This window comes from Triplophysa dalaica, chromosome 22 (genome assembly GCF_015846415.1).
Source record: "Triplophysa dalaica isolate WHDGS20190420 chromosome 22, ASM1584641v1, whole genome shotgun sequence".
In the NCBI taxonomy this organism is placed as follows: Eukaryota; Metazoa; Chordata; class Actinopteri; order Cypriniformes; family Nemacheilidae; genus Triplophysa; species Triplophysa dalaica.
The window spans coordinates 16267770-16291336 of record NC_079563.1 but is presented as its reverse complement, the minus strand read 5'-3'; the positions used below and the strand labels follow the sequence as shown (position 1 = coordinate 16291336).

The 23567-nt window shown below is 40.3% G+C and overlaps 1 protein-coding gene across 1 annotated transcript in view; it reads right to left on the bottom strand.

The window, feature by feature from the left end:
• Positions 1 to 536: 536 nt before the first annotated feature.
• The window catches only part of dscama (Down syndrome cell adhesion molecule a), a 53892-nt gene continuing 30861 nt past the window's right edge, over positions 537 to 23567 (bottom strand). Inside the window, exons 4-33 of the mRNA XM_056736013.1 lie at positions 22138 to 22284; positions 21773 to 22051; positions 21379 to 21654; positions 20981 to 21277; positions 19825 to 20100; positions 19371 to 19649; positions 19171 to 19290; positions 18912 to 19091; positions 13183 to 13394; positions 12725 to 12821; positions 12482 to 12610; positions 11942 to 12109; positions 11505 to 11575; positions 9501 to 9741; positions 8960 to 9106; positions 6870 to 7025; positions 6511 to 6644; positions 5924 to 6077; positions 5318 to 5435; positions 4744 to 4904; positions 4535 to 4633; positions 4202 to 4390; positions 3783 to 4073; positions 3504 to 3680; positions 3315 to 3345; positions 2234 to 2349; positions 1962 to 2129; positions 1669 to 1866; positions 1254 to 1556; positions 537 to 1123 (exon numbers count right to left, since the gene is read on the bottom strand). Of these exons, the coding sequence (XP_056591991.1) occupies positions 774 to 1123; positions 1254 to 1556; positions 1669 to 1866; positions 1962 to 2129; positions 2234 to 2349; positions 3315 to 3345; positions 3504 to 3680; positions 3783 to 4073; positions 4202 to 4390; positions 4535 to 4633; positions 4744 to 4904; positions 5318 to 5435; positions 5924 to 6077; positions 6511 to 6644; positions 6870 to 7025; positions 8960 to 9106; positions 9501 to 9741; positions 11505 to 11575; positions 11942 to 12109; positions 12482 to 12610; positions 12725 to 12821; positions 13183 to 13394; positions 18912 to 19091; positions 19171 to 19290; positions 19371 to 19649; positions 19825 to 20100; positions 20981 to 21277; positions 21379 to 21654; positions 21773 to 22051; positions 22138 to 22284 (5564 nt within the window). The 3' untranslated portion in view covers positions 537 to 773. The remainder of the gene's footprint in view (positions 1124 to 1253; positions 1557 to 1668; positions 1867 to 1961; positions 2130 to 2233; positions 2350 to 3314; positions 3346 to 3503; positions 3681 to 3782; positions 4074 to 4201; positions 4391 to 4534; positions 4634 to 4743; positions 4905 to 5317; positions 5436 to 5923; positions 6078 to 6510; positions 6645 to 6869; positions 7026 to 8959; positions 9107 to 9500; positions 9742 to 11504; positions 11576 to 11941; positions 12110 to 12481; positions 12611 to 12724; positions 12822 to 13182; positions 13395 to 18911; positions 19092 to 19170; positions 19291 to 19370; positions 19650 to 19824; positions 20101 to 20980; positions 21278 to 21378; positions 21655 to 21772; positions 22052 to 22137; positions 22285 to 23567) is intronic.

Below are 23567 nucleotides of genomic sequence, written 5' to 3'. Positions count from 1 at the left end.
ACAGTAGAAAGTAAATGCGGATCATGGAATTTCATATTGCACCATTAGAGAATGGAAAGAAATAATCATCGATCAAGACTTGATTTTCTAAGTCAAACAAGATATGTGCAAACATGACTAAAGGACTTTATTAACCAAATTAAAAAAAATGATTTCCCTGTAATACCCACAAATAAAAGTGATTTATCATTTTATATATATCTTTTTATATATTTATACTCATAAGAATACGAAATCTTCACATTTGATTATTTTGTAGTGAAAAAATTCAAGGCTGGACCTTCCAGCGGTTGGTATTCATACTGTCATCTTTGTCTTAGGTCGGTTTGTCCCCATGCACTCCCAGGAAATAGATTTCATTTTCAGAACAGTCCGAGAACATTGATGACTTTGGACCAGTGTTGATCGCTCTCACTCGCGCACTTCGTCATCGCAAACTAAGTACACAAAAAACTTCAGTAGAAAAAACGAAAACAAAAGGAGTTCCCAGTCATTAGTTTGTGCACACTAATCGCTAAAATAAATAAATTAGTAAATTATCACCGTCATCTTTATTAATAATAATAATAATAATAATAAGATCATTTTGGCAATCTCTGGAGTCATCTTGAAGAAGGGAATTCGCCGTTTATAAAAGCATAAAATAAAGAAACTGTTCGGAGTAGAAGTGGCCCTTCCGTCACGAAGGGGAAACATATGTACAACCGCACGTGAAGAGTTCACACTTTTTGCTCATGAGATGTTCGTTTGAGTTCGGTGCTGTCCGTTCTTTGTTATACCAGCGTGTAGGACTTTGCGTAGGGATTGGTGTTCTGTTTTAAGTGTCCTCTGGAGTCCAGCAGTGATTCCTGGGAGGTGCTGATTTTGGCAGCCTGTGCCAAGTCCGACCCGGCCTCTCTCTGCGGAAGCGTGGAGGCCGTGCCCGGCTGCCACTGCTGCACATCCCTGCTGGTTGGCACCTCCATGGGCGTCGGCTCCAGCAGGGCGGGGCGCTTCAGCGAGCGCATCTTCTGTGGCTCCAAACAGGCCTGGCCCATCGCCACCTCCCGAGATGCTCCGGAAACGCCCCGATTCAAAAGGAAATCCATCCGCAGGTACGGAGGCAGGTGAACGAGCTCCCCTCCTGCAGAAAGAGAGACAGATTGTTTTACTTGTATGACAGCTCCAAATTAACATTTAGAGGTGAACTTAACAACACCCTGGCAACCGCTCAAATGTTCTTCAAAAGGCTACAAAGAAATCAGTGGTCTCACCTGGTCTGTGGGCCTTGGGTACGGCCATATTTATCACCCTGCAAACATCCTGGGGTTTGGGAGGTGAGGCAGTGAACCTGCAGATGCCCGATTCTGACGGCGTGCTGGATGTCAGACTGTCCGTGTAATCGTTGGTGCCGGCGGTCATCTGCTCTGAGGAAGTGTCTGAGATGAAGCACTCGGTGATGGTGAACTTGGCGTGTCGCAGTTGCTCCTCCATCTTGGCGTGTTCATAGGCTCTGGCCAGTTCCTCGTACGTTGACGATGCGCTCTCCGTGGAGACCATGCTGCTGCGAGCGCGATCTGAAAACACGAGACACAATGGATCACAGCACCAATGTATACAATTCCAAAAAGACTGAATGACATCATATTCATACAGAATACATAAACGTCTCGTTGTTGTATGACTGACCTGTGTCCTGGGATGGACTGACGCTGTAGCTGTCGCTTTCCTTGTCCACCGAGCCGGCCACTCGTGGTGTTCCCAGCCTCCAATCTGTGCTGAGCGTGTGCGAGGAGACAGGAGGGTGGGGTCGGTTCAGAGTCCACTGGCTGGCGTAGCGATTACGAGCCGCAGGACCAGCTTTAGCTGTACGCCGAGATGTGGGGTCTGTGGACAGTTACGAGACCTTCCGTTAAATACATCATTAAATATTCACTGTATACTTCAATTTGAAATGTTACATAAAAACAAATGTTGCTTACTGGATAGACTGCTCTTACTTGTCCCCGGTCGCACATCAGAGACGTCCACCAGAGGTCCAGTGGCCTGCGACAGAGACTGATAGTGGACGGAGTGCGTTACGGTTGCTGACTTTTGTTTGGCAGTTTCTCCGAAATCGTTATCGGTCAACAGCACCGTTGATCTGTCGTCTAACAGGGAAGGAAGATAGGGAGCTATTAGAGGCTCTTATGGCATCTCTGTTTTTTTCAGATAAACGTTGAAGTCGAAATACGGTTCAGCGAACGCAACTCACCCACTGTTTCCATGGTGTCTCTCTCTTCTATGAGCAGTTGGGCTCGGGGAATGTCTATGTGCATGCGGAGGGTCTGCTGTTGTTTGTTCATGGTGTCTGATGGCCTTGTGTTTTTACTGCGGGAAAACACAATAAGACTGTGAATAACATCTTGACGTTCTCAAGGTCACATGTATGAAAGACGTCAAAATTTTAGCGTTGTCAATTCTATTCTGAGTGCTACATTCGTAATTTGAGTGAGATTCATTGACCTAAAAAATGAAGAAAAATACCCCTAAATAAATAGAAGTAAAGATGAATTTAAATGGTAGCATTTAATTTCTTTAATTTTATTTTTCTGTAAATTTCTTTTACATTTGAAGAGATTTTGCCATAATATTGTTATTGCGAATCCTTTCAAAATAAAAGTCAATATTTATTTCACTAACAGAACCATTTGTTTTAAATCTATTTATTTCTTTATGACTTTTATTTCTTTATGACTTTTGAAAGACATTACATTTAAAGGGACAGTTCACCCAAAAATTAAAATTCTGTCTTCATTTACTCAACCTCAAATCTGTATAAATGTCTTTGTTCTGATGAACACAGAGAAATATATTTAGAAGAATACTTGCAACCAAGCAGTTCATGCCCCCCATTGACTTCTATACTAGGAAAAATGACAATGGTAGTCAAAAGTGCCTCAGAATTGTTTGCTTTCCTACATTCTTCAAAATATCTACTTTTTTGTATTCAACAGCACCAATAAATTCTTCCTACTATGGATATCAATGGTGGCCCAGGTCTGTTTGGTAAAAAGCATTATTCCGAATATCTTTCTTTGTGTTCAACAGAACAAAGTAATATACACAGATTTGGAACAATTTGAGGGTGAGTAAATCATGACAGGATTTACATTATTGGGTTAACTTTATTTATTTTTATGTATGTACAGTATGTTAATGTATGTTCCTTTATGTTAACAGTGACAGTATTTTCATTTCTAGAATGAATCTTTTGATAGAAAATGTATTTTTACAATAGACATTGTGAAAACCGCTATATAAATAAACCTGAATTGAATTGAATTGAAGTTTACCTCATAAGCATCTCAGCCAAACTTTTTGCATCTGTGGAACAAAAAATAATCTCTATTAACATAAAAAAAGGACAAAACTACAGCACTAAAATTCAATCTCTGGCATCATGTCTACATTTACGCCTACAAATCTCCACCTTCTCTTTGAAAACATTGATCTACAGCTAAGAGCTTTGAAAAGCATCTGACCCCTGAGTCTCTTCAGCCTCTGCTCTCTCCTCCTCCTCCTCAGCACCATCAGCAGGACGAGGAGCAGCACCATTCCCACAAGGATGCAGGAGATCGTCACCATCATCTTCATTCCCTCGTTGTTGCTCTTCTTCACAGGGTCCTTCACCGCCGTTTTCACCAGTGGAGGAATAGTGCCTTTGCAAATGGAGATTCACATTAAAATGCAACTAAAACATATTCTTTAAAATATGTGAAGATGCATATAGACAATTCTAAAGAATAATCATCCACACTTACTGCCATTGTAGCTCAGAGTGGCAAATTTGACACGTTTCTCAGCCAGGCCGGCGCTGTTGTACACCTTCATCTGCAGTTCGTACCAGGTGGCTTCCTGCAGGTCTAGTAGATTGTAGCTCTTAGTAAGGGAGGTGCGCTTAGCCTTGGCCCACATGGGGCTGTCTATTGGCCGATATTCCAGGGTGAAGGAGGTGATTGGGCAGCCGCCATCATTCCATCCAATCAAGTTGAGTTTGACGCTGGTGGCATTAATGCTCGTAAACAGTTCCTGCTCTTTGGAGAACTGTGGCTCTACGATGGATAAAAAGTGGGTGAAAGAAAATGGGAAGTGTGTGAAAAAAGTGCTTATTGTTTTGACTTAGTGCATGACGAAATCAGTTTATTTTAGGAACTGCAGAAACAAATGTTTCAATAAATACCTTTTCCATGAGTCTTAGCTTCGATTATCTCGCTGATTCGGCCCGGCCCCACAGCATTCTGGGCAGTTAGCGTGAACTTGTACCAGGTGCCGCAATTGAGGTTCTCCAGACGGTAAGAACGTTCACTAGGACTAATGGAAATACTTCCCCACTTCTCGCTGTTGTCTTCTGAATATTGCAAAATGTATCCTGCGTAAAGTGATACAATGGAAAGAAAAATAAGTCGCATTAACTAAAGAATTAACTATAAAATTTATATATAAAAACTGCATAAAAATGTTACAATTAAAAGTTATTTTCTTTTTCCCTATAAGAAAGGTGGAAATAGTGAACCTCTAATGGAGCTGCCGCCGTTGTCTCCCGGTATCCAGGATACGGTAATGGACGTGATGGTTGTCTTGGTCACAGTGAGACGAGGTTGGTCAGGGGGGACTGAAGATGATATTAAGACAGTGAGAAATCCTGCGTATATCTCTATAATGTTGACACACAGATTTCATTAAATTGACCATTGACCACATGCATCGTGCTTCCAGTCTCACCTTGCACCTGAAGGTTCAGAGTTATTTCGTCCGACCCCCAATTATTGCTGGCGACACACGTGTAGTACCCAGAATCCTCCGCTTTCACAGTCTTAATGACAAAGCTGCCATTGCCATGGATACTGCGTCTTCCATCAATAACTGCAGGGGCCAGGCTCCCGCTGGCGAGACATGGTGTGAATTGTCAATGATTTGACATTTGCCAGCATTCCCGGGTGACTGATTACACTCATAAGTATTCAGATTGTTATGTTTGCTTTTACTACAAAAGGGTAGAGCCGCCGTATATTTTTCCCCGAAATGCTCACAAAGACATTTTCACATTTTTTCATGTTTGTTAACAAGGAGCTTAGGCAAACATGATACTTTACCTTTACCCTTAAAGTGAATCCTGTGCATCTATTAGCAAAGCTGTTTGGTTTGTCTGATACAGTCATTGTATCTGGATATCCTACCCTTCTGAACTGTCCTTTAGTCTGAATGTATCTGCTCACGTTTCATTCATCAATATTGTGTTTGAGAGTGTACATTCTATACATTCTGGATGCGATGACCCTGATCCTGGTTTGTTTACCTTTCTTTCAGCCATTTGATGGCAGGTGGTGGGTCTCCGACTGCCCTGCAGGGTAAAACGACATCCCTCATCCACGGCGTTGTGACAGTGCCACTGAAGGTGAGGATTTTTGCAGGAGCTGTGTACATATAAAAATATATGTTATTAAACTGATCAAGTTATTTTACAATTAAATTTTCTTTGATGTGCATCCCTGATATATACCACTTGTGACAACATGCCCCTATGGCAAGACACAATACAACACTGTATGGCAAACAGCCTACTATAAGCTGTTTATACAATGTAAACGGTAAAACAATTACAAACACAATAAAAGTCATGAACATGAACAATGTGAATGGCAACATACAGTATAACAGACATTGTCATTTATGAATTATATACCACACATCATGTTCCAATCAAAAAAACAGCCTTGTGCAAAGAGCTCAACTCAACCTGTTATTTCCTTTACACTAATCTGAAGGCTTTATTTGACCCCGCAGCAATTAGAAAAAAGCCATCGGATGTTTGAATTTAAACCTTACAGGAAACCGAGCAATAAAACTATCCCCAATCTCCCCCCGTGTATTTATTTCCATATATATTTAATCTTTGGCTGACCTTTGGCAAGAGGTTCCACGGTGATGATGTCACTGCTGTTGCCCCGCCCAGCCGCAGTAACTGCCATCACCCAGATGCTGTACTTCCTGTTCCGGCTCAGATTATGTATCCTGTGGAGGAATTCATCTGGGGCCACTTCGAACTCGCTGACCACCTGAAAAAGACCCACAGTGGACAGAGAAATTCAATGATGTAACTCTCATAGGGCAGTTAGAGATATGACAATAACATTGAGCATAATCACGCTTGTGGGTTCTAAAATTTCCAATTCTTAAAATTGTAATTTCTAATGAAATACTGCTTTAGTTTGGATAGGATGGAGTAAACATTTTAACAAACACACATTCTAATTTGAATCTTTTTTATTTCTGATATGATCTTGTGCGTTTTATTTGTGTCATCCATGCAATGACGTATCCGTCTGCTCAGTACTTATTTACAATATACAGAATGTAGTTTAACTTTGATGACACATCATCGGTCATGCGCTAAAAAGCTTTACACATCCCCACTCTGTTTAACACCGTGCTAATAGCCAGCCTGATACACTTCCTGTTAATATGAGACCAAAGTTGGCCGAGTGTTACCGTGGGATATGAGCTGGAACAGAAGACTGTGTATTTCCTAATGACACCATTGAGCTTCAGCGGAGGAAGCCAGGACACATACACCACAGAGCTGGAAGCCGCCGCTGCTTTCACCCCGCCGGGAGGACCGGGCACTGCCGAGAAAAAAGTCAGGCTGGTTTAAGTATTTTACAGTGTTGAGAGACTGCTAAATGGAACAGTTTACTTGAAATGAATATTTTGTATTTATTCACTCATGACGTCTAAGAGGCAAGAAACACAGGCGGAGAAATTTAGATTAATTTCTATACACTCGCATACAATTACTATCTCGTTTTGTGTCTTAAAGTCTTAATCTGAAACTACCACTGTGGTCTTACCATCTTCTTTGGTGCGGATGTAGACCTGATCACTGCGTACTCCGTCTCCAGCTCTGGTGAAGGCTAGCACCTGAATACTGTAGTTGGTATATTTCTCCAGACCCTCCAGCTCAAGTGGCGTTTTCTGGGTGGTGACATTTCTAATTTCCCCCAGTTCTGTGGTGGCAGAAAAAGATCAAGAGCACTTAAAAACATTTGTCTCAAGACCATGTGTAAGTATATACTTAACAAAGTACATACAGTACAAATCAGGGAAATAATAAAATTGTCAATAGCATAAAAAAGTGAAAATAGTCACAAACATTTTATTCAGCACATACATTAACAATACAATGTATGGCAAAACAATTCATTTATAAAGCACAATTTAAAATAACAACAGGTACTTGAGCAACGGGCTGTCTGTTACAAAAAAAACAAATACCACCCCCAAGATCCACACACGACACAATAATACCAACAGATCTCCAAGCATAGTTTAACTAAAATTCTGCGATGAAAGATAATAAATAAATGTAACTTAAATTCTGGGATAATATATAATATTTACATTTAAATCAAATTTCGGGATAAAAAGATAACGTATACATTTAAATTAAATTCCGGAATAACATTTAATACATAAATCTAAATAAATTCCGGAATAAAATAAAGAATTAAATGTAAATACAATTCCGGAATAAAACGTAATGTATACGTTTCAATAAAATTCCAGGACAAAAGATAATAAATTGAAATAAAATTCGGTAATAAAAGGTAATATACAAATTGAAATAAGATTATAATATACAAAAGATAATAAATAAATAAATAAATACATTTAATAGACACCACAATGGATGCTGTATTCAGAAGTGAATGTCAGAAATAAAATATGATTTTATTGCTATACTCCTTAAATTTTGATCAAAAGTGCACACACATTCAGGTGTACACACACCAGTGTTTGGTTTCTGAGACTTAGGACCGCATATCGAGATCCAGATCACCTTGCCCGATTCGCCATTGTTTTCCAGCAAACTTGCAGATTTTAAATGATTGACGTCTGCACTTTTTTCTGCTTCTTGTCTCCCTTATTGTAAAATATATTTAATTCTATAAGCAGTCCCTGTGCTGCTGTAGCCTTGAAGGCAGCCACTCTCTCCGCTGCTCAACGCTGGATTGCGCTGCCTGAATTCTGCTTCATAATAAGGCAATTTAAAAGCAAATAGCTCCTGGAAAGAGCAGAATCGACATAATGTGCGCTGTGAGTTTGTTTTACCGAGCACAAGATGATTCAGAGCCGTAGAAGCAGCCAATTAAACAAGTGTGTGGAATGTTGCCCTGTGGTCTGCGTGCTGCAGCTATATTTGATCGATTAACGAACCTCACGCTTAACATCGCTCACGAGAGACCTTTCTCACCCACTTTACATCTGTGTGCTGGCTCGACACTCAAAGGAAACAACTGCTGAATCTTAAAGTGCATACTTCTTATGATGCACATACTGTTCTGGAATGCGGTAAAGTAAAAAAGTAAAAAGACATCCACAGCAAACAGTATGCAAATACAAATTTTTTGGGGTCGTAATATTCATAATTTGGTTTCTGTATAGTACTTACATACGATATTTATTATTTTTTATACATGTTAATATTAACAATAATTAATAGGTTTTTTTGAATGGAAAGTTGTATCTGTTACTATTAGTTAATCAACAAAAATCAAACAATGAATAAATATAATTGACATTAACTAACATAAACAAATGCTTTAACAATATATTATATAGTATATAATCACTTTTAGTTCATGTTAGCTAATGTATTTACTAATGTCAACAAAAAAAAACTTTTCGGCCTTTGGTTCCATTAGGGAATATTCCCAGTTGAAAAGCTAAATTCTGCCGCCTAGTGGTTAAAAGGTGTAACACACAAACATTGTATGGCTATAAAGAATTTCCTGCATTTGTATGTACTCTATAAGATTAAGTAAACATGAATATATGGTACAGTAAGCAACTTTCTAATCAAAATTCAGCTGCCTCTACAGGTTTTATTGTTTGTATAAATGAAGCTCACAACCAATCTCAGATTTAGTAAGGTGTGTACCTCCATCTGGTAGATTTGCCCAGTAGATGATACGAAAACCCTGCAGTACTCCATTGAGAGCCTCTCTGGGCGGTGTCTGCCAGGACAGAGAGATGCTCTCGGGTGAAGCGGCGATGGCCACCGCCTTCTCTGGTGCTCTGCTGGGTACTAAAAACACATATGAAGAAAAACATCTGTAAAACCCACATCTGAAAAAATGACAATTAAAATTACCCACTGAAACTGACTTAATACGTCTATTTTGGAATGGCTCTTGTTTTAAACTACTTCAAGCACTGTAAACACATCTAGTACCCACTAGATGACACCATATCACACAAATGTGATTGCACAAAATGCAAACTATTGAGAAATTATATAAAAATAATTGTATGGAATTTAATTTAGCAATAAAATGTGTTCAAACATAACAATAATATTAAAATGAACATACTACTTCTACTAATGTTTATATATGTATGTAAAGTGGGAGATATAGCATCATTTTACAGGTCATTCAGTAACAATAACCATTCATCATGAGAAGATAAGAGTCTCTTACCGTCCTCCATGGTTGTAGCACGGACCTCACTGGAAGCAGGTCCCGGTCCGGCGCTGTTACTGGCCTGCACCACCACCTCATACTCTCTGAACTTCTTCAGATTATTGAGACTCAAGGACTCAGTCTCTCCTGTGGCCTCTATGCTGATGCAGATGAACTGGTGACTGCCATTGAGAGAGTGTTCTCTGTGACACACCTGATAACCTCTGATCACTCCATTCTGAAGATGCTTCTGTGGGGCCTGTGGATGATCAAAGTATGATGTTGAACTTCACAATTCAAATACTTATCTGTATCAGACCTGCATTTTGTCTGCTATTATATATCCTTTGAATGAATGAATGAGGCATTTATATAGAGCTTTTCTGTGTATTGCTGTACACCCAAAGCGCTTTACAATCATATGAGGGGAGTCTCTGCTCACCCACCACCAGTGTTACGATTATGTCACATGACGAAACTATCTCCACTCCTTTTGTGGACAAATAGAATGTGACCTTGGACCAGTCATAAGTAGCAAAGGTATATTTGTAACAATATAACTATCTATTTTTTATAACTATTATAACAATATAACTATCTAATATAATTATCTATTATTATTTTATGCCAAAAATCATTAGGATATTAAGTAAAGATAATGTTCCATGAAGATATTTTGTAAATTTCCTACCGTACATATATAAAAACATTATTTTTGAGTATCGCCAAATTGACAAAAATGTCAATAAACACACCTACAAACTACAGTCACTGTTATACACTCATATAGATTATTTTTGCACCCTCAGATTTCAGATTTTTAAATAGTTGTATTTAGGCCAAATGTGGCCAAATTCTAACAAACCATACATACCTGTGCTCGATTTCAAGGTTGGATGGGGGGATCCGGGACCCCCTATAATGCATTAGGGACCCCCATAAGAAGTAAAAAAATAGACTAAGGGGGTCCCTCGATATTATGACAAATGTGGTTAAATTCATGCAATGGATATGGTAAATTTCGTGAATTAATTATTAACAATATTCTTTATAAGTTTGTTTAGTGACAGATCAAAAGAGACTGCTAGTTGTGTGGTTTCTGTGATATATATAACCCAGTCAGACTTGTATAAAACATATTTCTCAAGACCAACGGACACATGCACGCTCCAAAGTTTCTGGAATTACATCGACTTTTAAATATGGGAGTCACTATTGAAATAGCTATGATTTACATATTCATAGCAATAGTTAGTTCCTGACTAAAGCACTTTTGGACTGAAATGGTTGCTGACATATGGACTCACTCATAACAGTCCCATGCCGCCACCTACTGGACGTTACTATGTAGACTGCACTGAAATCGTTAAATCCATCACACAGACTGACACACACGGTCTTGTCACAATTTATATTTTTGATATCTAATAAACTAGTTTCTTCTATTTAAACAAGTCTTTTGTAACAAACATTATTATCACAAATTGTCAATCCTCCGGTTGTTTTTAGGAAAAATAGTCAATTCTACAGTATTACATAATGCTAGAATCATTCTGTTATGTTCAAAGGTCATTTCTGTTCACCAAGCCTGCATTGATCTGATCCAAAATACAGTAAAAGAAGCCTGTTCTTTTACGTTAGCCTGTTTTTAATAAATATTATATAGTTATGCATGTTATTATCAAATATAATGTGTATTTTGTATAAATTGTATTTTGCAAGACTAACCCCCGCCCCCACCAAATGGGCTCCCCCCATAAGACTCGATTCAATTTGATTACTGCACACATCAATGGAAATCATATTTATTTAACCTTCTAAATATCCGCAAATTATGATTGGTCTTTAGGCCCATGTTTCTGTTTACAAATCAACCCAACAAAGTTTTGGGTTTAAATTGATGGGAATGACTGGGAAACTAGCGCACAGCATACATGTACAAATGTGATACTATTTATGTTTTATATATGTATATGTTTGTATGTATAAACAGTTAATGCATTTAAAAATTGCTGGCCATACCTTCCATGTAACTTTGATGCTTTGGGAAGAGATGGCTTCCAGAGTCACGTCTTGAGGCGGCCCCTCGGGATCTACGGTGGTTAAACATTCAATGTGTTTACTCAAGTATAAAATTGGCCTGTTTGATATTTGGCATCATATTTCTTGTAAGTGGTTATCAGTAGCTTTCACACTTCTGTAATGTCAATCTTGACCACCAGTGGGCAGTACTGTAACATAATACTTTCTCTGTGTCTAACAGCACAGCAGGTGACATCAATACATTATATATCACAAGTATTATGTTTCCACTATAGATAATATAAGTTCTATAAAAAACTAACAAACACACTAAGTAAAATAAAAAACATGTTTTTAGTGGTAGAGCATGGTGCTAGCAATATCCAGATCAAGTTCTTCCATTTAAGCAACTTTGAGCTTTCGCTCGTAGATCTCACCTGCTTCATCAGTAGTTACGGTGAGCTCATTACTCGGTTCGCTATCTCCGATGTGATTCTTGGCGAACATCCGAATGTTGTACGTGGATGAGGGGTGGAGCTCTATGATGGTGGCCTGATTGAGGGTTGGAGAAACATCTCTGGTTCTGCGTGCTCTTTCCCAATTTTCTGTACAAGGTAACATGTGATCAGATGACTAAGACCGTATTCATAGATGCATGTGACCACATTACATAGCGTAAACACTAATCCATCCTGATGTATCCTGGACAACATCAAAGGGCCTATTCACCTGTCAGTATTTGCTCAATATTTACTCAGCTTTAAAAGCAGGTAACTGGAAAATTTTATGAACAGTCATTAAACTGAAGACTAGCTTTGATCAGAGTGTGTTGCGTTGTGGGTTTGACATCCAGGAGCACACATGCATATGCACTGCCAAAATGTAATTTGAATGCACTACAAGTTACTTTGGATAAAAGCATATCTCAAATGCATTATTGTAAATTTCTGTACTAGTGTAAATAAAAAACTGTGTACCTGTTTTATTTTTGCACTCTATGTCATAGCCAGTTATTGGGCTGTTTCCATCAAATCCCATGGTCCAGCGGAGAGCAATGGTCCTCTCCTTCACCTCACGAATCTCTACTTTTGGAGGCTCTGGTGGCTCTTAGAATTTAACAACAAAGCAATTTTACATTCTCTGGGCATTTGCATTTTTTTAGTAAAGAGCATTGAAATGGCTTATAAAACCTAAACCGGGATGATTTTCTAGGTGCCCACCTTGAACCGTCAGCTGAAGGATGCCTCTGTCTTCACCGTAAGAGTTGATGGCATGACAAGAGTAGAACCCAGAATCTTCTCGCATTGTTGGATAGATCTGAATTCAGAAAAACAGAGTGTGAATAAGCAAACACAAAAAAAAAACCATGCATTGTGCACTATCACATCTTATGTAATAAATCACTGCCCATTTGCATAATGCCAAACTAAAAGGGAAGGTTCAACCAAAAATACAAATTATTTTACTTTCATCATTTTCCCAATCTGTATGACTTCCTTTGTGGAAACAATCAGCAGAATGTAACCACTATAGGGAAAAGGCAATGAAAGTGAATGGTGACTGAGGCTGTTAGTTGCAAACATTCTGCTAGTGAGTCTGATTTAAAAATCATGTTGTCCGTGCTGAAAATTCGAGCACAGCAGAGGTCAAAACTGAATGTACAAATAAAAAGTGAGACCTGCAGGGTAGAGATGACCTCATCACCGATCTTCAACGATATCGTGTGCCGCCACATGTCTTCGTTGATCATGTGCGACTGTTTTTCCTTCTCCACCTCCTTCTCCCACCGAACCATGATGGGCTTCTCCCCGTGAGCCTTACAGCTCATCTCGATCTTCTCTCCTTTTGTCGCCAGTGAGTTGTTGGGATACGACGTGATCATGGCTGGAACTGAGCGAGACAGAGACGAAAAAGACGCACTATGAAGACCAATATGACAACAGTGTGAATAAAACTCAACATCTGTCCCAGAAACGACATCAGCGACTTTTAACTTTCATCCGTACATACTCGACGTGGTGTTTTAAAACGCTGAGAATCAGAAGACTTCAGACAAGCTAAATTTTTCACGGCTGTACGACAGTAACACGATTAAATCTGATGCTTCATACAGAGATATGGTTAATATCTCTCTCCCACATACACACAGACAGGGCCACACACGCTCGTGTCTCAGTTCCTGAGAGGCATTTATTGGTGGAGCAGAGCACCAGACGGGTACGTGGAGGCTCCGGTACAATGTGTGATTTGATTTGATTTGTCAGGTTGAGAGTCTCGACCGTTTACATGTCATCTCTTATTCACTCCAGCAATTCTCAGCCCAGCAGCAAATAAAAACTGTGTTACATTGTATCTCCCCATCCTTGAATGAAGAAAATCGCTTATTTCTTTAAATGATTTGTGCATATTTTATTAAGGAGTGTTTCATACTATGCAGTACATTTTTAGGTTCAAATTATGTATGTCTTAACCGTAAATGTTCTTGAAAGTGGAATCGAATTTTCCATCAAGTTAACGCATAATCTGTATGAGCCGATGCTGATGTTTTTTTGTGCTATTTGTCGAAACATTAACTTAAAAACGCATTAACAACTCCTAGAGATGCATTGCTTCATTTTACGTGACAAAGAATAAAACGCCCTGTCTGGCCTTAAAAATGTAAATTGCAATCCGTAACTTTTATTTTAGAAAAAAAGAAACAAAAATCAGAGCAAGTACATAAAGTCTCTGTGCTGCCACCCCAATAACATAATTTAAAGAGTACATAACTACATTGGTTTATTGAGTGTCCAACAACACGCTTATGTACATAGAAGGTGTAAAAACACTATTATTTTGTAATAGTAGGTAGTTATTCACACCTTACTTCTTGACTGACTCTCAAATTATTCGTTGCGTCATTCATCTGTCTAATCCCCTCCTTTCCGCTATCCTAGTCTGATATGATTGGTCAGATGGTCTAGTCTTCTGTGATTGGTCTACCATGAATAGTCCTAGCAAAATGTGGGCGGGTACTATATGTAGTGACGTACATCGGCGGCAGTTCGCAAATCGGACAGTGAACGCGTGATTCAGAGTCGACTCCCTTTTTTCTAAGCGAATAACTTTGTTATTCATTTACCTTCGGATTTATAACTAGGCAGACTGCTTACTTTCAAACACGGCAACATTACACACTGCATGAAATATCATTTTCATGTTCTCATGTTATGTACTCTTTAACATCATAAATTCATTTATAAGATGACTGGAATCTAGTTAAACTAAAAAAACAATGATGATCATTGTTTGCACCACATAAAAGGATCACATGTTTATGCAACATAAGCTGTGGCCAAAAGTGATGCCCAACTTTAAAAATGTGTGATCTTTGCTTCTTTATTAAAGTATGTATTTTGTATTCATGTTCTAAAAGATCCTTCATCAAACACTGTGAAGCTGCGTACAGTACAAAGTCTGTAAAAACGACTTGAGTTGATCAGAGGTTAAAAATTAAGCTGTACGGTCCCCAGGTAAAAGACGCAGGCAGCTTAAACTGGCATCCTATTTCTTATCCCGGCCGTGCGCTCGGTCCTTATGTGATTATCCCGAATAAAACACTACAGCCGAAAGTAGACTCTGTCTTGGAGCGGCAGCTGTATCTTCCCTCAGGCTGCGAGCTGTCTTTATCATGACTGCATAATTGCTATGTTGATGTATTTCTTTAATATCCAGCAGAATTACAAGCAGCAGTCGGACTGAGAGGGAAGGTGCTAATTCTCCTCCCGAGATCCGGCGGGAGGAACAGAGCGATGCTGGGCGAGAGCTTCCTCACTGGCTGTAGGAGTGATTTATGTCTCTTTCGAATCCTGCGTGATTGAATCAGGCTCGTTTTACTCGTTCATTTAGGGGTCGTAAATGGAGCGAAATGATCCGTGTTTGGTTTCCTCGTGTGCGTTATTTTATTTTTGCATGTGTGGAAGTAGAAAGGCATTCTGGATTGTTTTTCACGGGAGCGTTAAATAATTGATCTATTATATAAACGAAAAACATCTCATTTTTAAAGACGTGTCCTTGATAGTCTGACTGAGACGCGCTAGGAGTCATCGGTCTCTGGTTCATATCCAGCCCGCAGGGAATTCTGGCTGCTCTCAAATCCCCCCTCCCTCCCGTGAGAGCGCCCCCTCTTCTCATCTCCCTTTCACCTGGACACGTTACCATGCCAACCAGCTCCGGCCTGCCTGCTCTCCCCCAGCTGAACGAGGGTGCTGTCAATGGAGGACAAGAATAGAACAAACATCCAGAATTGATTTTCAGAGCGCAGCAGTTGCCAGCCTGGATGTTTGTAGCGCGGATCTGAGCGGCAATATCTTTCTCGGGGAAAATGACGATCGTGATCTTATCTTAACAGGACCAAAAAAAGCAAAAGATTGTGTTTATTATCGTCTTGATGTGTCTAAGGCTGGAGGGGTTGTCAAAGCAATCAGTCTAATTAGGTCACGAGGGGTCAGAATTGACAACTTGCTTTGCACGTCTCTGCACCATTTGACCCCAAACCATCAATCCCAGTGTAAATCGGTAAATCGGAGACACGTTTGCCGCATGTTTGACGGAGACACGCAAACGCGATTCTTTTACCATCTGCAAAATATTTTGTAAGCAAAAAATCAATATACTGTAATTTACATTATCGGGACAGTTCACCTATAAAAATTGTTTCAGCGTTTATTCACCCGTGTCATTTCAAACCTGTATGACTGCCTTTTTTCTCCAGAACACAAAAGAAGATATTTGGAAGAATGTTGGCAACCAAACAACACTGACCCCCATTGACTTCCATTATATGAACACAAAACCACTGAGACATTTCTCAAAATATCTTAATTTGTGTTCTGCAAGTCATAAACAGGTTTCAAACCACAAGAGAGTAAGCAAATGAAGACAGAGTTGTTATTTATGGGCAAACTATCCCTTTTATTTATGTGCCAAACATAAAACCGACTTGGAACTGAGACGGAGTGTCATATCTTTCTCTTCGTGGTCTCATAGCAGCTCCTGGTTCCCTGCAGGCTTTCTGAGGGCACCCATCACGCCCTATCGCATCAGGGCTCGAGGATTTCAGGGTGGGGGATGTAGGCCAAGACCTCCCGCCTCACTGAGCCGGCGGGCAGATGAGACGCATGTGTGCGGCAGCTCCTGCCCCACGATGTACCGGGGTAAACAGAGATCTGACTGGTTAAGTGGCTGTGTTCACTGCAGCCTGATATCCTGCTTTACTGCACCATTGGGCTTCACTTGGGGAATGAGCCGCATCATGATGCTGAAAATGGAAAAGCGTGCATCCAATAGGAGCGCAGGAGGGGAGGGATCGTGGTTAAACGGCTAATGATGTCACGCTTCATTTCTTTTCATTATATAGATAGTATTTGTTCTTTAAAAAGAAACATTGTCTTAAAGAGATAGTTGACCCGAACATGAAAACGATGTCATCATTTACTCACCCACATGTAATTTCAAACATGTATGACTTCTGCAGAACACAAAAGGAAGAGATTTTGAAGAATGTCAGGTCCCTGTGGACTTTCATTGTATGAACACAAAACCAAACATTCCTCAAAATATCTTCTTTTGTGCTCCACACATAAAAGAGTCATATACCACATGAAGGTTAATAAATGATGACAGAATTTATACATAAATATAAATGTAACATTTTAAACGCATTGGATAGCGGCTAATGAATGCGAGAATTCTTATCTTCCAGAAGCGGAAAATTCTCTCCTTTATGGCTTTGGGGACGTCTGAACTCTCAGTGCAGATCACAGACGAGCGTAATGAGGAGTTCGTTTGCGGTGAACTGGAGAGATCACAGTGGACTTTGAGACAAACCTCTCAGGGAGATTCATATTACCGCAGCGAGCCACAACAACATGAGCGTTCCTCGGGGAGCGGAACATCTTACAAACAACACGCGCATATGACAGTATCTCACCTGTCAGCTTAATCGATCTCGCTGAGAACAGTTTTGTGTGTGTGTTCTTACACAAAATGAGACGGAGCGACAGAGAGAGAGAGAGAGAGAGAGAGAGATGATGAAGAGAAGGTTGTAATGGGCAGAGAGTGCGGCTCTGTGGGGAAGCTCCTGCTGTGTGCTGATAAGAGCAGGGTGTGAAAATAAGACTCTCTAACATCACACTCTGATTAAATGAGAACGCCGTCGCCTTTGCATACGAGCAGCAGACGGGGATTAGCTGGATAACCTGACATTAAAACAATTCATTTAGCGACTGTGTCGCATGCTGTTCAAAAACACACTTTGAAACGAGGAATTTTATGATTCAGATGTTTCACAAAATGTTAAAATGAAAAAGTTGAAGCAATAGTTCCGCCAAAAATAAAATCATATCAATAAAATGTCATCATTTACATGCCCACTTGTTATGTCAAACTTGTATGACTTCCTTTCTTCTGCAGAACAAAAAAGAAGATATCTCGCGTGCAGATTGTTTGCATCTTAAAACTGACTTGCCTTTTCTCCTTAAATCACAATTGACTGTCTGTAAAAGATCTCAACAATTCCTTGCAGTTAAAAGTCAATGTTTTTCTCAAAACATCTTTCAATCAGAATTATGTATTATTACACGATTTAAAGAGGTAGTTCACCCAAAAACAAGACTTCTTCTTTCATCATTTATTCACTCTTATGTGTTAAAACCTTTAAAACACAAAAGAAGATATTTTGAGAAATGCCTCTGTGGTCAATGAGGTCCAAAGTTGTTTGGTTACCAACATTCTTCAAAATATCTTCTTATGTGTTCAGCAGAAGAAAGTCATTACATCTTTTGAAATAATATGAGGGTGTATGAATAATGCAATAATTTTCTTTGGGGGGTGAACTATCCCTTGATAGGGCTGTGAAGGACATCTAAAACAAATCCTTTCACTTGCATCTTTTGAAATACTGAATTTATTTTGGATCATTTGCCACTTAAAAGCTCTTACACAGCCATCACGAAGGATTTTCAGACTATCAAAATACACGAAAAAATAATCGGTCGCATAATCTCTTTCTGCTTCTGTGTGTGGTTTGAAAGAATGAGACAGAGAGTGGGCGGAAACAGAAAAGATACACACACACAATCTGCACATTGAAAGCACACAGTTTTGCACGTGTCAGCTTCAGCAGGAGTTTACAGTGTAATGAAGGGGAAAATGGTTTTTGGCTACTCGAGGATAAACACCCACATGTGTTTGCTAAGGCGACACTGTTTCAGCAAAGATTTCGCTGCAGAAATCCTCTCACCTGGAACACGTTTGAATAATATTTACAGATTTGCTACAAAAATACATCTCAACTCTGTGACCTCTGTGACCTATAAAAAAATACACAATTCAACAAAACGATCGACTGTGATCGCGGCTTCTTACTTTTCACGTTGAGATACATGGACTTGCTGACATCGGCTCCCACGTCATTGCTGACCTTGCACAGGTAATATCCAGCATCCTCCTCCAGAACGTGCTTGATCAGCAGAGAGCCGTTCCCCAGCAGCTGGACCCTGAAGCCCGAGTTCAGAGCGATGGGTTGAAACTGGGGCACCCCAGCACCTGCCATAAAAAAAACGTCTTGTAGTTAAATTCCTGAGTATAGCTTAGCATCATCAGCATTGCAGATCATCGCATGTACCTTTGGAGTATTTCCACTCTATCGCCGGACGTGGCTCGCCGTCAGCCGAGCAGTTGAGGGTAACCGATTTACCGTAGATCCCATCCTGGTCCTGGGGCTGTACTTTGAACTTTGGGGGAACTACACAATATCAAAATATTTATAATTTGGCATTCGATTTGTGTTCTTCACCAAACTATAAGAGGATTTTCCCGTCTTACCTCTAACAATAAGCTGACTCTGGTATTTCACAACGGCAGCATCGTTTTGGGCAATGCAGGTGTAGGTACCGTTGTGGATTCGCTGGAGGTTGGAGATGCGCAAGGAGCTGGTGAAATCGATGTTGTCGATGGTCACGCCGAGACTGGCGTTGATGGGTTTTCCATCCTTCTCCCAGGTAATGGAGATGGGGAGATCGCCCGAACGCACGACGCAGGGCACGAAGACGCGATGGCCGATGGAATAACGTGGGAACTCAAAAGGCTGAATGAAGGGAGGCACTGAAGAAAACCAGAGAACGATGTCAAACACTGACAGACCAGACGAACAAGACTTGAACTCTTAAGCTATTCTAAGCCATTATATGCTGTTCAGCGTCAAAATTATGAATGGTAGGCCAGGATCTGTGGGGAACCATATATGAGGAAAATTTGTAAGTCTTTTTGATGTCACTACCTTTCACAGTGATGTGGACGCTCTGGTTCTTAATAAGCTGGGGTTGAACAAGCACATGACAGCTGTACTCTCCTTCATCCAGTTCTTTCTGCACGTTGAGGAGCTTCAACGTGCCGTTGTTCTCGAACGCCCTTTGCCGGTCATTAAAAGGGAGCAGGTTGGAATTCTTGAACCATTTGATGGAGTAATACGGGTAACCGATCACATGGCAGTGGATGTACATGTCCCACCCAGCAATAGCGGTGAGGTTTTTCATTGGTCGTATGTCTGCAGGACCTTCGGGGACCAAAACACTTCTATTAAAATCACATTTAAGTTGTAATGAAAGTAAAATTTGATTTGCACTAAATGTATCAAAAGAAAGAAAGAAATGTAGATTGATGGTTTATGGATGAGGGTCTTAATCAGATAAACAGAACAACACAAAGTAATACATGGAATCCTACTTCACCTTTTTTCAGCTTCACTATATTATCAAACTGAATTGAAAAGAACTGTTAGTTTCTTGGGAAGAGACACAAAAAGCATTTTAATTTATTAATTTTGATCCAAATTTTTATTAACAAAAATGATGATCGTGATAACATTCTACAAATACTTAGTTTTTGATGCCTAGTTATCAGATTACAACTTCCTGTTTTAAACGGAAATACATCACATAGTTAATTGCTTAACCCCTAGCAACACTACTTTCTATCTGTAACCAAAGCAATGTCATTTGAAAACAATTTATTTATTTTTAAAGTTTGCGTTTCCGTCCCCCAAAATGCAATTTTCGTGTAAATGAACAGTCAAAACGCATAAGGTTTTCGGTTTTAAGTTGAAAACGGTCTTGAGGTTAAAAAAACTAGAGGTAAAACCAATTAAAAAAACAAAAAAGTTTCCTGTAGCTCAGTGGTAAGAGCATTGGGTTAACAAAGCAAGGTTGTGGGTTTGATCCCAGGGGATTGCAAATACCTATGTAAAATGTATAGGATAAAAAGCAATGTAAGTCGCATTGGATAAAAGCATCTGCCAAATATGTAAATGTAAAACACACCAAGGAACTAAAAAACTAAACCCTGATGTCGTTCAGACCCTCATCTCACACATGAAGTTCAAATGAGCAGAATGAAATAAGTGTGTGTGCTTTTGGAGGAGCCGATCTGACAAGCACCTCTTACGTTTATTCGAGCCTGGTAGGAGACCGTCCCCGCCGAGTTGTTGCAGGTGCAGCGATATACCCCACTGTCGCGGACCTGGGTGTGTGAGATGTTCAGGTAGCTGACCACGTTCCCCTCCGCAGTGATGCTGTGACCTATGCGATGCCGACTGTCCTTCACAACCACGTTGTCGTCCAGCATCCACGTGACGGCCGGCTGTGGAGTTCCTTTGACGTGACACATCAGGGAGACAAGCTCGTTCGGATTGACGACTTTCTCACTGAAAGCAGAGAGGATCTTAGGGGTCCCATCTGCGGACATAAAGGGTTTGCTCGTCATTTTAAGAACTTTGAGAAAAACTGACCAATCAGGGTCAAGTTTTCTGCATTGCATCATAAAATAACATACTGACCTTCTAAAATGACTTGCACAAAATCCTGAGCTGACATCTTGCCTTTCCTGGCAAAGCACTGGTACACTCCTCCGTCGCTCTTTGCCATTCCATCCATCACAAGGTTTTCCTTATTAATTCCATTCATTCTCACGTTGGCGCCGGTGGAGATCTTGTCGCCGTTGCGGTACCAGGACAGCTCGTAATCATCTGAGCCAGTGACGCTGCATGTGAGCGACACCTGACTACCCACACTGCCTTTCACCTTGCGGGGACTCACCACCACCTTCAAAGGTTCTGGAATGAGACACACACTTATATACCACAACAAACCACAATTTAAATATTAAAACTGTTCAGATTGAAAATCACGTGCTACCATGATCCTTTTTGTAGCACATGAAACTAAATATACCTTTCACCATGAGGCGCCCCACGACCTCTGCGTTCCCATAGCTGTTCCACACCTCACAAACATAGCTGCCAATGTCGACGGGCTGGGCTCTTTCGATCAGCAACCCCGTTACGCTCTGACGGAAACGGGAGTCCGGCTCAAGCGGTCTGTTGTTTTTAAGCCAGCGGTATTTTGGCGCCGGGTGTCCGGAGGCCTTGCACGGGAGCTCCACGCGGTGGGATGCCATGACCTCACGTCTCTCAAACCCATCGAGGATGGCGGGCGCAGAGTTCGATGGATCTTTTGGCAAAAAAAGTTTCTGTTAGTTCTGCTAGAACGATTTGTAAAAAAATATGGATGTGTAAAACGTAAGAAAAAACACACACCTGGTACAAATAAACGTGCGCTGTTGCTCTGTCTGGTCTCGGATGTGTAGCGATGCCTCGTCATGCAGCGGTAGTTGAATAATTCGTCTTCTTTCTGCACATCCAGGATGTACAGGGCTCCCGTCGACGTTATGAGAAATCGAGCCCCTGAAATGACAATATAAGATATAATTACATAACGTTTATGTGTTATGCAAGTATCAATTCAGCAATATCTCACTCAATCTGCACAGTCACGAGCACTATTTAGTGTTAATTGGCGTGCTTTAAAAAGTCAATCTGTAGCATCTGTACGTCGTAATGAGACATTATGAGCCTTGTTAACACAAGCTTGTTTTTCCCATCACCCTCCACAGGATCTCGCTCGGATGCAGAACGTGCACCACTGACGATGAAGTGCGGTTTTGATTGGCCCACAGCTCGTGTACGAGTCGCTGATGATTTTATGCTAATGGTTTGATAGCGCAGAACGTGCGGGTCATAAAAGTTTATGAGGAATAATGGCTGGCAGGCCTGCCACGCGCTCTGCCAGATCTCTCGGAGGAAACGTCCGTGTCAGATTTGATCGAGAATACCATTTGCTGTCTGTTCTGTGCAATTGGGGAGGCGGTAACGCTGCAACGTCATTTCGAGAGAGTAATACTCAAAGTGGAATTTACTGTTGAGCAGTAAGTATTGCAATTCTTTATAGCTCGAACAAACCTCCTTATGTAAATTAGGCGAACTGCCTATCCATAATAAACAAATGAAATTACTCTGCACGGAAAGCAGCATGTAAATTTAATTTAAAAGAGATTGGCAAATTCTGTTAACAACTGATTCCGTGGCCGTGTCAACTAATTTGCACAATTCCTTCAGTAAATCTCAAATCTGTCTGCACACATTTCAAATTTAGAGCGTCAAAACATTTCGTGCCACATTTAACAATTCTACCTTTTATAAGTGAACACTTCGTTTCCTATAAAATCAAGTCAACACCAGCCTTACGCTCCCGTGTGTCTCAACTGGGCTATTTTCCAAAAGAAAGCCCAGTTGTGTGTTTGTGAGACTGATACTTTTTGTGTTAAATCAAGGACAATAAGTAAACAGTTTAGCAATGAATAAAAGAAGATACAGCGAGCCAAAGAGCAAGATGCTGCTATTGTAATTCTGACCCAGTTAGAGATGACACACAGCGGATCTGAGGACCTGCAGGCATTGCCAGTCGTGGTCTTAATGTGGTGTGTGACGAGCTACAATTTACACAACTAGTGGGTGGAGAGAGAGAGAGAGAGAGAGAGAGAGGGGGAGAGAGAGAGAGAGAGAGAGAGAGAGAGAGAGAAAGAGAGAGAGTTTCATCTAAGATTAATGAGCTGTCTGGTTTTAAACTACTGGCATGAAGAAGCAAAGATCTAAATTTAAAACGAGTTTATTAAATTAGAGTTAAATTA